Genomic DNA, 13,436 nt, shown 5'->3' on the forward strand with positions numbered 1-13,436 from the left:
AAACTCAAAGGCTTTCAATTGTGCAAATGAGTTCCAGCGCAAAGGGAGAACAGACAAAAAAAACAAGTACACCATGGCCAGAGACGTGCAATTGAGCTGCTGTAGGTAAATGGAGCGTAGACGTTGAAAATGTACAAATAAATAAACTACAAGGTAGTGTATTAGAGATATATTTTCAGGGGGGGGGGGGGGGGGGGGGGGGGGGACATCATCACATAAAGCAACAAATGGCTGACATTGCTCTGAGTGTAGCTGGATCACAAGGTGGATATGTTCCTGTGCTGTAAACTTCTAAGACAAAAGGCTGTGATAGATTTTGAAATGTTTTTATTTCCTCTGGTCCAAATACGGACCATGTATTCCTAGAATCAGCTGAAAACACAAAGTGTGCGCACGGTTGAGCCTGGAGGAAGGTGCTGGGCTCCAGCAGGGATGAAGGTCCTAAGGCAGGGAGGGCAGTCTGTTTCTCACACTCTCCCTCTAACACGTTACAACATCTTCCTCTTCTCAAACTCCTGCAGAAAACAGGGAAGTGCAAACAGGAGTCAAACAAACATGATCAGCAAGGGTCCGCCACAAATATGTCCGGAGCAGGGGTCTGTTATGCGGTTAGTTTGTGGGAGTCAACAGAGTTTACTGGTTTAAAGAGCTGAAACAGACAATACAGAAGATAAATTAGGTGAATTAAATATGGAAATGGAGGGAAACATAAAAGAAAAGGATGAACAAAGAAAAGAGAGATTCATAAGGGAGTCACTTGATCATTTTAAATCTTACCTAAAGATTTAAAAAGACTTTGTTTTTACTATGCAAAGCACTTTTCGAAACCCATTTAAAGTGTATTTTTATTGTTATTAAAACAAAAAGAAAATGAAGCAAATTTATTTGTTCTTTATTTCTTCAAATGGAACACAAAAAGAGAATGTCCACATTGCTATTACCTCTTTTTTTTGCTGCACAATTAATTGCATTTTAATCGTGATAACTATTTATGCTTCTTTCGATTAATAAAAAATAACCGCCACAATATTGGACCACTATTTATACTGAAGGACAAATATGTATGTCTGAGTTTAGCAATTTCCATTGCGATAAATTAAAGTTCCATACAGCCAGTATGTGTTTCTTCACAAGCCACTTGTGCTGTTTGTGCGAATAAATCTGCCATCATACATTCAGTGATGAACTATAATAAAACCAAACATGGATCACCACCATATTGTTTGTGCTTACAGAATAAATACACTTTTATTGTAAATCGTTTGAAAACGACATCGCCACTGTATGCTATCTGTGTTTAGTGTATTAACGAGTATCGTTCACCAAAACCATGAACTAAGTATTGATTACCGTTTTATGAAGTAAAATGAAGTTGGTTGGTTAATAGTTGGTTAAATGAAGAGTGTATGTGTCAACCATTTTTTAAATGGCAAGACTGTTAAGGCTTTATTTAGTCATCTTGGCATCTCTAATAGTCTTTATTTAGGAATCTATAGCATATATTTTTTTGTTCATATGTGGAAATGCTGAAAAGCTCCCTGCTTTAAACAGAAGATGGCTTTGTGAGTCTCAGGATTTAAGGCCATATAAAGGTTAATCGCACAGGGAAAAAGGGGAAAAACATTTACAGAAGCTGTGGGTAAACACATAAAGCTGTGAGAAATGCATTGTATGATACAAAGACAAATGTAGATTGTTCCAGTCAGGAATAGCTATTTACATAGTTAATTTACAAAGGCATACAGCTACAGGGTGATGCATTGTGCTTTTGAAAATGCATTTTCCTCAAATAAGGGTGACGGAATGGTGCATTTCAGAGAGAATTCCCTTATGCAAATGTCATGTTTTAGAAACTAAGATGCTCTGGTTTTTCAGTAAAAGTACTTGAAGCTCTACTGCCATCTAGTGGTCAAGTAATGCATTGTCTCAAGCACTCTGAAATAATATTGCAGGAAATGGCCTTAAGTAACATAAGAAATTAAGTATTTGCTGTGATTACATCATTAGTAATGAGAGAGAGGGTAAATGAATGAGAGCATGATTAGTTTTGTCCTGTGTTGTACACACTTGTAGGACTGGATGGTTTACTGAATATTCACAAAGATTTTGTGATAGGCCTACATGTGAAATAAAATGAATGATAGTCCATGCATATTAAGTCATTAATTTTCTTAAAAATGTAAAGCGTTAAGAAAGATACTTGGAAAAAATGGAGTTCGATTTTTTTATTTTTTTGATAAATTTCCATGAATCAGTTTGAATTGTCTGCTTACCTTAAGATTTAAAACACTGATTCAAAAGTTTGTTTGTATCAGACAAAAATCTTTACAGAAGCATCCCAGTGTGGCATTTTACACTCTATGTAATGTAAATATTGCTGTAAACTACTCTGTATTGCCATTTTAAAATTTTACATTTTTTCAAGATGATAACGTTTTCAGAAGTGATGGAAAAGCTGATGGAGTAATTATTACTCCAATCTTCAGTCACATGATCCTTCAGAAATGATTCGAATATGCTTATTTGGTGTGCAAGAAACATTTATTATTATTTTGTTGTAAAAGTTTGTGCAGCTTAATATTTTTCTGAAATATTTATACATTTTTAGATTTTTCAGGATTGTTTGAAGTTCAAAAGAACAGCATTTGACAGGAATTTAATGCATCCTTGTTGAATAGAAGTATTACCACAATAATGCTGACTTAACCCTAACATTTTTAACAGTAATGTACATCTAATTGTTCTTTTGTTCACTTAAAGGGTTAGTTCACCAAAAAAAAAAAATCTGTCATTAATTATTCTCCCTCATGTCGTTCCAAACTTGTAAGACTTTCGTTCATCTTCGGAACACAAATAAATATCTTTTTTAAAGAAATCTGAGAGCTTTCTGTCCCTCTGTTGACAGGCGACGCAGTTACCACTTTAACACGTTGAACGTACCAAGTTCATGAAGAGATAGTAAAACTAATCCAATCTAATTGAGCGGTTTAGTTCAAATTTTCTGAAGAGACACGATAGCTTTATACGATGAACAGTTTGACTTTAGGCTTTTATTCACATAACTATTCATCAACACGTCAGTTGTGGTAGGCGGAAGCTCAAGTGTGTTCGCTTGACGTGCGAGAACCAATGAGGTTCATTCTCTCGGGTCAAGCAGTTTCGGTTGAGCTTCTGCTTATATTCGCTGATCAATGTTTATATGTGAATAAAATATTAAATTCAATCTGTTCCTCAAAGCGATCGAGTCTCTTCAGAAAATTTGGACTAAACCACTCAATTCATATGGATTAGTTTTACAATCTCTTTATAAACTTTTGAGACCAGAAAGGTCTCAGATTTCATCAAAAAGATCTTTATTTATGTTCTGAAGATGAACAAAAAGTTTTACGGGTTTGGAACGACATGAGGGTGCGTAATTAATTTTCAGACAGAATTTTCATTTTTGGGTGAACTAACCCTTTAATTTTAAATTTGATTTGGTCAAAATTATGAATAAAAAGAGATGCTGTATAGAGTCATAAAGCTGACAAATATGTCTTGGTTATATCATCCAGGCATAAACACAAAGAATAATGAGAGACACTGGGATAAAGGTTGATACATCGTAAGTGAGTTGCCAACATGTGTGTGTATGATAACATTGAGAAAAAGCTTTCACGCGTGCGTGTGGGGCATCATTATTAAATCGGCCAATGAGATAAACACAGATGTATGAACACAATGGGCTGCAAAATTAACAACCAGCCAGAGTGTTTTTCATCATTACTTCCAATGATTACAAATTAGAATCCAGGGGTGTGGTGGAAGAGGAAAGAAAATACTATTGATGCAGAGGAAGGAGCGTTTGCTAGTGCTGATAATGAAAGGCTAAAATGATGAATGAGTGTAATACACGCTTTCACTTTTTATACATCTTGTTAAAAGCGTTGGCTGTGATAAATTGAGATAAAGAGGCAGAGCTGCTAACTCACCAATATAAATGGAGCTTTGTTCATTTTCTCTCTTGCGGTGTAGCTTTCTACTGAATACCTTACGGTAAAAACCTTTGTGATTGTCTAAGGGGGCCCTTTATATAAGTCACTGTTGGCCCACAGAACAGTGGATTTCCTAGAGCCATACAAACCAATAAAAATACTTTAAAAAGAGTTCTCAGCAAGCTGACCTGAGGATTCAAACTAAAAGGAGTGAAATAAAAAATCAAATAGATTTTTTCTAAAAAGAACATCTTTAATGGCTTGCTCTCAGCATGCTTGAGTTTGAAGAAGCTAAAAACAGTTGAGCATTTAGACGTGAGAAAACGGTCTCACCTTGAACATGGTGCTGCCCAGCTGAGCCGGAGACATGCTGACGACGACTCCAGCCGACTGCAGGGCGGCGATCTTCTCTTTGGCACCCCCCTTGCCTCCAGCAATAATGGCTCCTGCGTGCCCCATTCTCCTTCCAGGAGGGGCTGTCAAGCCAGCAATGAACGACACCACTGGCTTAGCATTGGCACCCTAAAGAGTAAAAAAAAAAAAAGGTGACATAAGTTAAAGACCTTTTTTTATAAAAGAGATTAGTACTTATATCCAGCTGGGATTCATAAATACTTTGACAACTTTTGCTTTACCTCAAGAAAGTTTGCATTTACTCGCAAAACGTTTGCATTTCCCGGAGAAACGTTTTTGTTCACTCGCAAAACTTTTGTTTTGCCCCAAGAAATGTTGTGTTTGCACGTACAACTTTTATTGCCCCAAAAATGTTTGTCCGCTTGCGAAACTTTAGTGTTCCCCTAAGAAACGTTGTGTTTGATCGTAAAACTTTGCATTGCCTCAAAAAACGTTGCGTTCGCTTGTATAACTTTTGTGTTCCCCAAGAAATGCTGTGTTTGTTTGTAAAACTCCCATAGAAACCCAGAGAAACATTGCGTTTGCTTGTAAAACTTTTGTTTTCCCCCCAAGAAACGTTGTTTGATCGTAAAACGTTTGCATTGCATCAAAAAATGTTGCGTTCACTTGTACAACTTGTGTTCCCCCAATAAACGCCGTTTGCTCGTAAAAAATTTGCGTTGCCCCCCAAAAAAGTTGCGTTAGCTTGTAAAACTTTTGTGTTTCCCAAGAAACGTTGCGTTCGCTTTAAAAACTTTTGTGTTCCCCTAAGAGCTCCTTAGTTTTCAACATTGATAATAATAATTATTGAAATAAATGCAGCCTTGGTGAGACTTCTTTACTAATACATTTTTTTTTTTAAATCTTACCGACTCAACTTCTGAAAGGTAGTGTTTGTGTGTGTTTATTCAAAATTAGTCTTGGGTATCACAATGTTTAGCAAAAATATGTTTTAATTTGACCACTGCATTATGGGTTTCCATAAAAATAACTATGTTCATAGTGAAGCTAAGTAAGACCCACAAGTATAATGTTTTGAGACAATTACAGGAAGTGAGTCTATTTTTATAGACTTGTAAATAAGAGGCAAAGATAATGCAGGGGCTTTTAGATGGTGCATAATGTGCACAAAATTGGCATTACAAAGGAGGCAGATCAAGGAATCTAATAGCGTGTGTGGGTGTGAGCAGATGGGCAGACAGTGGTTAGAGTCTGTCATTTAATACAATCTCACTTTCATGGAAGGTAATTTGTCATGTCCATGCCAATTAACTGCCATCGCTGATGGACCATCATTTTCCTCATTCCAACCATATTTTGTCCTCATGAATGACATCATAATTCCATAGTGCGATGTGGGCTGTCGTAATCGCACCAGCGTCAGACAACAGGTGGATGAGAGTGTCTAGAATGAAATGGTAGACTAGCATTTTGGATGTTTTTATGGCCGTTTTGACAGCTTTTCAAAGAAAGACTGAAATACTAAGCTAAATGCTAACTTTGAACTCTGATGAGGCTGTACCAAAAACTTAAGGCTTGGCTGGTTAGCATGTGTCAGTCCCAGCTGACAGCTGAGCTATTGCCAGAGATCAATAGGAATGCTAATGGGTTGTTTTCTACAGTGTAATAGACCTCCCTGGGCTCAAATGGAGCCAGCACTAATTCAGACGTGCCTATTAGAATCTCACAAGAGGGAAGGTTCCTAAACTTCACAGGCAATTTTTTATTTCACTAAAAACTTTAAATGGGAATGCAAACTTGAGACGATGAAATGAATGCGACCGCCAGCCAAAGACAGTCTAACCTAATACTTGATAATCTTCAACTACCCACTAACATTATATTGCGCCAGAGGAGCCGTCTTCGGTTCAAAGCTCAAACTCTGCTCAAGCTGTTCATGCAGCCGACTGCAGACTAAAGCCTAATCTGGGATGATTACGATAATGAACTGAGGAAATTACATTTTGTTCATGCACAAAACCTTGAGAGAATGTTGAAATGGAACGCCATGCTTTCATTTTGTGCCCCTTTTTAGTTGAATGACAATGACTCTCTCAGACCCTCTCCAGACAACCCTATTTTAAAGTAACCCAAATGCTGTCATTATTTACTCGTTGTAGCGGTGAAAATTCTTAAAGAATAATCCTTCTGTGTCCACAAAAAAACATAACAGGTTACATGTTTGGAACAATATGTGGATGAGCAGATAATGACAGATTTGTAATTTTTGGTTGAGCAAATCCCTTTAGAAGTGTATGAATTGGATTTTTACAGAAAAAGAGATGATAGATATGCAATGAACGTTTGCAGAAAACACAATTTGTCAGGTTTCCATGTTAACTATTGGACAGCTTCCTCTCGATCATTCAGCAGCTCCCAATATTGTCGTGGAGACTGTGGACTGCAAGTGGATCTTAATGGGCAATGTTCCCTAGGTGACAAATGTTAGCAATAAGCAAAAACAAGCATATAGGTGACAACCCCTTGAGAGGAATATTCATATCAATATGCTAATTTGACTGAAAAGCAATTTTGCAGTTTGCCTTGGCAATTCTGACACAAGGACTTACTGGTGTATGCGTGTAGTAGGGAGTTCATAAATTGACCGAAAAAAAGGAAAACAGGGTGCTCACACCATTATTTGCACAATGCCACCGCAGCTAATAAAAAGAAAGTACCAGATATGGATCAAACAGGAAGTGTGTGGGGGCATTTAAATGTGCTGTGTTTTTAAAAGTTATGGGATTGGACCATGAGCTCTTTGTCACTACTATTATTCCCCCCCAAAAAAAAAACAGATTCTCTTCCTAGGCCAGTCTAAAAGGGTTCATACAACAACATAAATCTGACATAACTTTTTCAATAGCTAATAGTTTACAAGCTCCTGTATGGATCGCCGCTTCTATTACCACCTAGATGTATAATCCCTGTCCGCACTTCTTAATGAGACTGGCATGCGTTTAACAGTCTGATCGATTCAGGTCTTGTTAACAGCGGCACAAACGGAAAATTTCATAACTACCAAATGCTTCTCCCAAGGCTGAATCCACTGCATGAAATGTAGCATGACCATGTATCGATCTCCATTATTCATGGCCAAGGCCATATTTGGAGCATTCACTTAAAAACTACCGTGTTGAGGTAATGAGAAAAGTTTACCTGAAAGGACCAATTTCACACAATCTGCAACTAGTCGGCAAGGAATAATTCAATTCCCCCACTAAGACAGGCCGGAAAAGAGGAAAGTTACACAGCGCTAATGCGTGCTCAAAGAGCTACATGCTCGCTTTTCACGGAGTACACAAAAACGCTTAATGGTTTCTGCAACTGTGAAACAATGATGTGAAACAATGCTGAAAATTGTAGGTTGACATTTGGTCGTTTCAGTTCAATTCAAATGTGGCATCAATAAAAACGAGCTCTTTAAAACAGTCTGATTCACAGGATGGAGAAGAGGCTCTTTGAACATGAGGCACTTGTTCATGCAGTTAACATATTCAGAGCGATTTGCTTGATTTTCCAGAGGTTACCGTGCCCCTCCGCTGCCACGCTCTCAGACTTGAGTTCCATCTGAATAACGTCTGGATGTCTGAGTTCCTCTTTAGAAAATTGATTTTCGTGCGTCAGTTTGCTGTACGCAATTTGGCACAATCAGCACGGCTGAAACTATTCCATGAGTATTTCTCGTGCCAACGCTTGTTTAACATCACAGACAGAAAAATTCTCCCAATGCAAGAAACTTGTAAATGCATCGGCTCTCTCTATGGCTCTCAGACTGGAGGAATAAATATGGCATGCTTAATGATGACAAACTGAGGCGCTGTTAGAGGACTGGGGGAGGTCTTTGATTGTGAGTGAAATTCAGCCAGACTGGTCCAAAGATCACAATGAAAACCCTGTAGATATTGCTTCACAGCCAAAACAGATCAAAGAGCAGTTGGAGGCTATTTTCTCATTCACAGAAACAATGTGAGCTCAGGGGTGAGTAGCTCCAGCCAGCAAAGAAAGTGGAGCTCCATGTGAGGTGAGGGTTCCTGTTTGTTGGGAGAAAGCTGCCGATATACAGAAGATGAAAAACACTGTGTATGTCCCAAGGGGAAGAAAAAAATAAAAACTGATTCATGGGTCTAAAAGTGATTCATTAATGAATAGTAGTGATTCTTAACCTTTGAGTGGTGTGTGTGTGGAAGATCTTAAAGGCAGTTCACAAAAAATGAAATAACAAAACCAGCATAAAATATGCATGCGATGTCTTTTGAATGGATAAAATAGCTTTCTGTGATGAACAGACGGAAATCTCAAACCTCATTTGCATGTTTAAATATGACATCTGATGTCAATGACGCCATCAGTTCTCCATGTCTCATAAAAGATCATGACTTGTTAAATTTGAATGTGTCCCTATTTGAACTGTGCTTCTGTGGACATGTTTTCCATTGACTTACAGCCTACATTTTACTCTGTTCCTCACACAAAACTATAATATGACTTCAGAAGACTTGAGTATAGTGAAAGAGTCAAATGGATTATTTTTATGATACTTGCATTTTGTCATTTTGGAGCTTGACAGCCCCTGGTCTCTATTCAGTGTTAATGGTTTAGAAAAAAAGAGTATTGTGAACATCCTGACTAACATTTCCTTTTGTGATTGACAGAAGAAAGTATATGGGTTTGAATGAATGAATGAAAAAATGAATGAAGGTGGTTAATTTTAGGGTGAACTATTGCTTTAACTTTACCTGTATACAGCACGAAATATTGTTTATTTTACATGCATTTGCTGAACAAATTTGGCCAAAAAAATTAAAATAATATAAAAATTAAATAAAAATGCATTTGCTGGAAGTTAACCAACAACAGGAGGTTGCTGTTGTAGAAAAATTTGGAGATAGCACAAAGACAGCATTGTGTTATGAGGGTAAGCAAATAAGTGTTACAAGGTTGAGGTAATATACACATTCAGACATATAACCTTTAAATGTAACAGCATTTCTCAGTTAAGAAATCACGTGTGAACATTAGAAGCAGCTTACAGAGTTGTGCTGTTTCAGGTACTCTGCCGCATTCTCTTCTGCATCTCCTCCAATCTCTCCAATCAGAATGATTCCTTCGGTTTTTGGGTCCTTCAAGAACACCTCTAGGCAGTCAATGAAGTTAGTGCCATTAAAAGGGTCTCCACCGATACCTGAAAGAAAAGACACTTTATTCAAAGACCTTTCTGCACTAAACCCTTCCTGTAGTCTAGGCAGATGTATTATAATGGATGACTGATGGCTAGTTTTCCATACCAATGCACAGCGACTGGCCCAGACCCACTTGGGTCGTCTGATGTACTGCTTCATACGTGAGAGTGCCTGATCTAGATACAATGCCTGAGAAAATAAAGAGGAGAATAGAGCAAGATAAAGATAAATTGCAATTTTATAATGTAATTTGTGTTGTTAATTGAACATATTCATTTAGTGCAACTAACTATTAAATAAAAAAACATGACTCACAATTTAAATTTGCACAATGCAGTACTTAATTGGCAAAGGTTCAAACATATGATTAATTAATAGGTACAGTATATAATATAATTAACCAAGAGCCCTAAATGAATACATCAAAATGTGAGTCTCTACTTATCTTCCATTGATTATGTGTTCTGCAGACCATATACTTAGAAGAAAAGGTTCTATATAGAACTTTAAAGGTCCTTTCGGGTGCTGCAAGATTTAGTTTTAATTAATCCATTTTTAATTTTGATGAAATGTTATGAATTAAACAGTTTGTAAACACAATTTATCACAAGAAAACATTTAAATGACCATTAAAGGTGCTGTAAGCAAGTGGTTCTCAAACCTGTCCTAGGGACCCCTCACCACTGCACATTTTGTATGTCTCCCTCATCAGACACACCTAATTCACTGTACTAATGAGCTGATAAGTTGAATCAGGTGTGTTAGGTGAAGGAGACATGCAAAATGTGCAGGGGCGAGGGGTCCCTAGGACAGGTTTGAGAACCACTGCTCTAAGCGATGTCGGGTGACGTCACTTATTGACGGTCGAAGTATTGTCAAACAAAATGGAGGCTAGCTAGACCCTCCCTCCTGCTCATCCGCGCACTAACCCCCCAAACCCCACCCCCAAATCCTTCTTGTCGGTTATTGGCTGGAACAGTTTGTTATGTTTCGTGCTGTGGGTTAGCAGTTTGTTTTTGTTGCCGTTTGTGGAGCCTGGGGTGTCTGCAGAGACCATGTTTTTTTTACAGTGTGTTCAGGGGACAGACAGCTGGTGGATAGTGAGGAGATGTTTGATGTATGTGACAAAAATGTTTTGGCCTAAAAAACGCGTTACATCGCTTAGAGCACCTTAAACATGACAGTATTATGTAATCATTTAAGACATTTCTCCTTGTATAGAACATTTTTGGCATTTAAAGTTCTTTAAAATTCAAAAGTCAAGAAATCTAGGGTTCTATATTGAACCACATTGAACACTTCTTTTTCTAAGATTATAGTTTCCTGTCTTCACAGCATTCTAGAGAGCAAAAATGTAAATTCCTAGTAGGATTTAACATTTGAATGCACTTTTGCTGCTCTCAGTTCTGTAGCCAGCATTAAAAAATATATATATATATTGTATATATATAATGTCAAATGTAACCTGATAGAAAAACAGTACTGGAAAAGGCCAATTTCAGCTGAACCATTTCCAGACAGATGAGGTCACAACTCTTATTATAGGAACAGGCACCAAGCTGAACTGAGTACTATTCTTCAGAGCTCCTCAAAAACCTGTGGTATCCGTCTAGTGATGTGACGGCACAGCCCTGCAGTTTAAAATTCCTTGACAGAGCACTGATGAGAAGTTATCTGCACCGCTCTCTTTTTAGCAGTCTGAACACTGCGTTACGGTCTACATCTGAGTTCATGTTCGAGCAGAGACTTTTCATCATCCCTGACATGATGAGACACTATTACAAATCTGACACATTAAAAAGTGTCCATCTCAAATCGAGACCCTGTGGCTCTGTCTGTCTGATGCTTCTTTCATGAACTTGAAGACAGGAGGAACACTAGGCTTTGCAAGGATCTTTTAAGATTCTAATCAATTAGCATGTGAGCTGCTCCAGTGTCAAACTCTTCTGGAAGGATGACTGAGTGAGTTTACTTTGTCCCAAAAAAGGTGTCATCCAGTGGAGTTCTTACCAACTCTTCCTTTCTTGTGGATGTGTCCAGGCATGATCCCAATTTTGCACTCGCCAGGCTGCAAGTACAGACATTTTTATTTTTATTTTTATACATTTTACTTAAAAAGTCATTAAAAATGACAAGCAGTAGGTTTTGAAGTTAACATGAAATCAAAACTGACCAAATTCAATACACATTCCAGGGGCCATATATATATATATATATATATATATATATATACACACACACACACACACACACACACACACACACACACACACACAGTAAAGCCCCTCAGAGTAAAATTTTAGTCCTGTGTCAAAATTCTAAGAATTAGGTAATTTTATTTTTATTCCTAAACTTAAGAATAAGTGTGATTCATTAAGCTTCCTATGTGTTAAGACAAGGTCTCAACTCCTAAATTATTTAAGAGTGCTGGAGAGGTGTCCTAACCTAGTTAGGAGAAACAAGATGGCAGCAGAGAGGAGGAGACCACACACTTTAATTTCACACACTTCGTCAATTTCCAACCAATTTGAGCCCGATTCAGACCCTGTAAATGATATACTTTGATATAGCAGCAGCTCAACCAATCCTCGTCCGCTTTTTTGCGTATTCTGTTGGTGTGAATTATTTAAATGAGTAACGATGTGACTTCATAAGATTTGTAAAAAATCATGTTGTAGTCCAAACAATCTAAGTGTATCCATCCATGATAAAAGTGCCCCACACGGCCCTGGGAGGACAATACAAGCCTTCTGAAGTAAAGCATTCGTGTAAGAAAAATATCCATATTTAAAACTTCATCGACTAAAATAACTAGCTTCTGGCAGATGGCCTACGCAAGTCAACTTGCGCCAAAAAAGTAAGTCAAAAGTTTTTCTTAATGTTTTTGCATTTTGATTTTCTGATTTGCTGCTCAAAATCTTTTTTTTTTTTTTAATCATTTCTGAAAAAAGTTGCATTGCTAAATATTTCTGATTCCAGATCGTCACACTAAGAATATTTGATCAAAAGAAAATTCAATAGAACGGCAGTTAGTTGAGATGGAAATCTTTAGAAATCTAAAAATGTTTTACTGTCACTTTATCAATTTTAACATGTCCTTGCTGAATAGAAGTACTAATTTTACTAAAATTACTAGTACTATTACTAAAAGTACTAAAATTATATAAATATTCATTTTTTCCCCAGAAACTTTAAAATGGTAGTGTATAGAGGCCACTTTCCACAATCTAAACCATTTCAGATGGATAAAATCACAACCTAAGTTTCGACAACCTAATATCCTGATTCATCCGTCACATTACGGAAGTAAAAAGGGTTGTGAATATGTTCCATATTGACATTAAACAGTGTTTTTAAGAGAGACAGTGTTCAAAGAATGGCTTCTTTGTGTTAAAATCACATCTACAATTTTGCCAACTTCAACCATAATTTCTTCTCTTCAAAACTTTTTAATATCATAATACAAATCCTGTGTTAGTTGACTAAGGTTTCCAAAAACCTGTGTGGGTACAATAAAAAGGTAACACTTTATTTTATTGTCCAATTCTCACTATTAACTAGTTGCTTATTAGCATGCATATTTCTAGGATATTGGCTGTTTATTAGTACTTATAATGTCTTATTCTGCGTGAGCTTATTCTACATCACTTAATAACACTAGCTAAAATTAACAACTACCTTACTAACTATTAATAAGCAGTAATTAGGAGTATATTGAGGCAAACGTCATAGTTAATAGTAGGACTGGGTAAAAATATCGATTCATCAATGCATTGCAATTATTTGTTTCTCAATTCAATATCGATTCATCAAATTCTATTAATCGATTCAGCCTAAGGTTTTCAGCGATTCAGCCATCTTGCTTTTTCCAAAACAGCAAGATGAC

General features: G+C 37.0%; 1 protein-coding gene across 1 annotated transcript in view; it reads right to left on the reverse strand.

Moving 5' to 3' along the window:
* Positions 1-310: 310 nt before the first annotated feature.
* The window catches only part of suclg1 (succinate-CoA ligase GDP/ADP-forming subunit alph), a 28,116-nt gene continuing 14,990 nt past the window's right edge, over positions 311-13,436 (reverse strand). Inside the window, exons 5-9 of the mRNA XM_077246429.1 lie at positions 11,561-11,618; positions 9,656-9,739; positions 9,401-9,552; positions 4,308-4,496; positions 311-515 (exon numbers count right to left, since the gene is read on the reverse strand). Coding sequence (XP_077102544.1) covers positions 489-515; positions 4,308-4,496; positions 9,401-9,552; positions 9,656-9,739; positions 11,561-11,618 — 510 coding nt within the window. The 3' untranslated portion in view covers positions 311-488. The remainder of the gene's footprint in view (positions 516-4,307; positions 4,497-9,400; positions 9,553-9,655; positions 9,740-11,560; positions 11,619-13,436) is intronic.

This window comes from Siphateles boraxobius, unplaced genomic scaffold (assembly GCF_051911475.1).
Source record: "Siphateles boraxobius isolate OS27281-9 unplaced genomic scaffold, OSU_SipBor_1 29, whole genome shotgun sequence".
In the NCBI taxonomy this organism is placed as follows: Eukaryota; Metazoa; Chordata; class Actinopteri; order Cypriniformes; family Leuciscidae; genus Siphateles; species Siphateles boraxobius.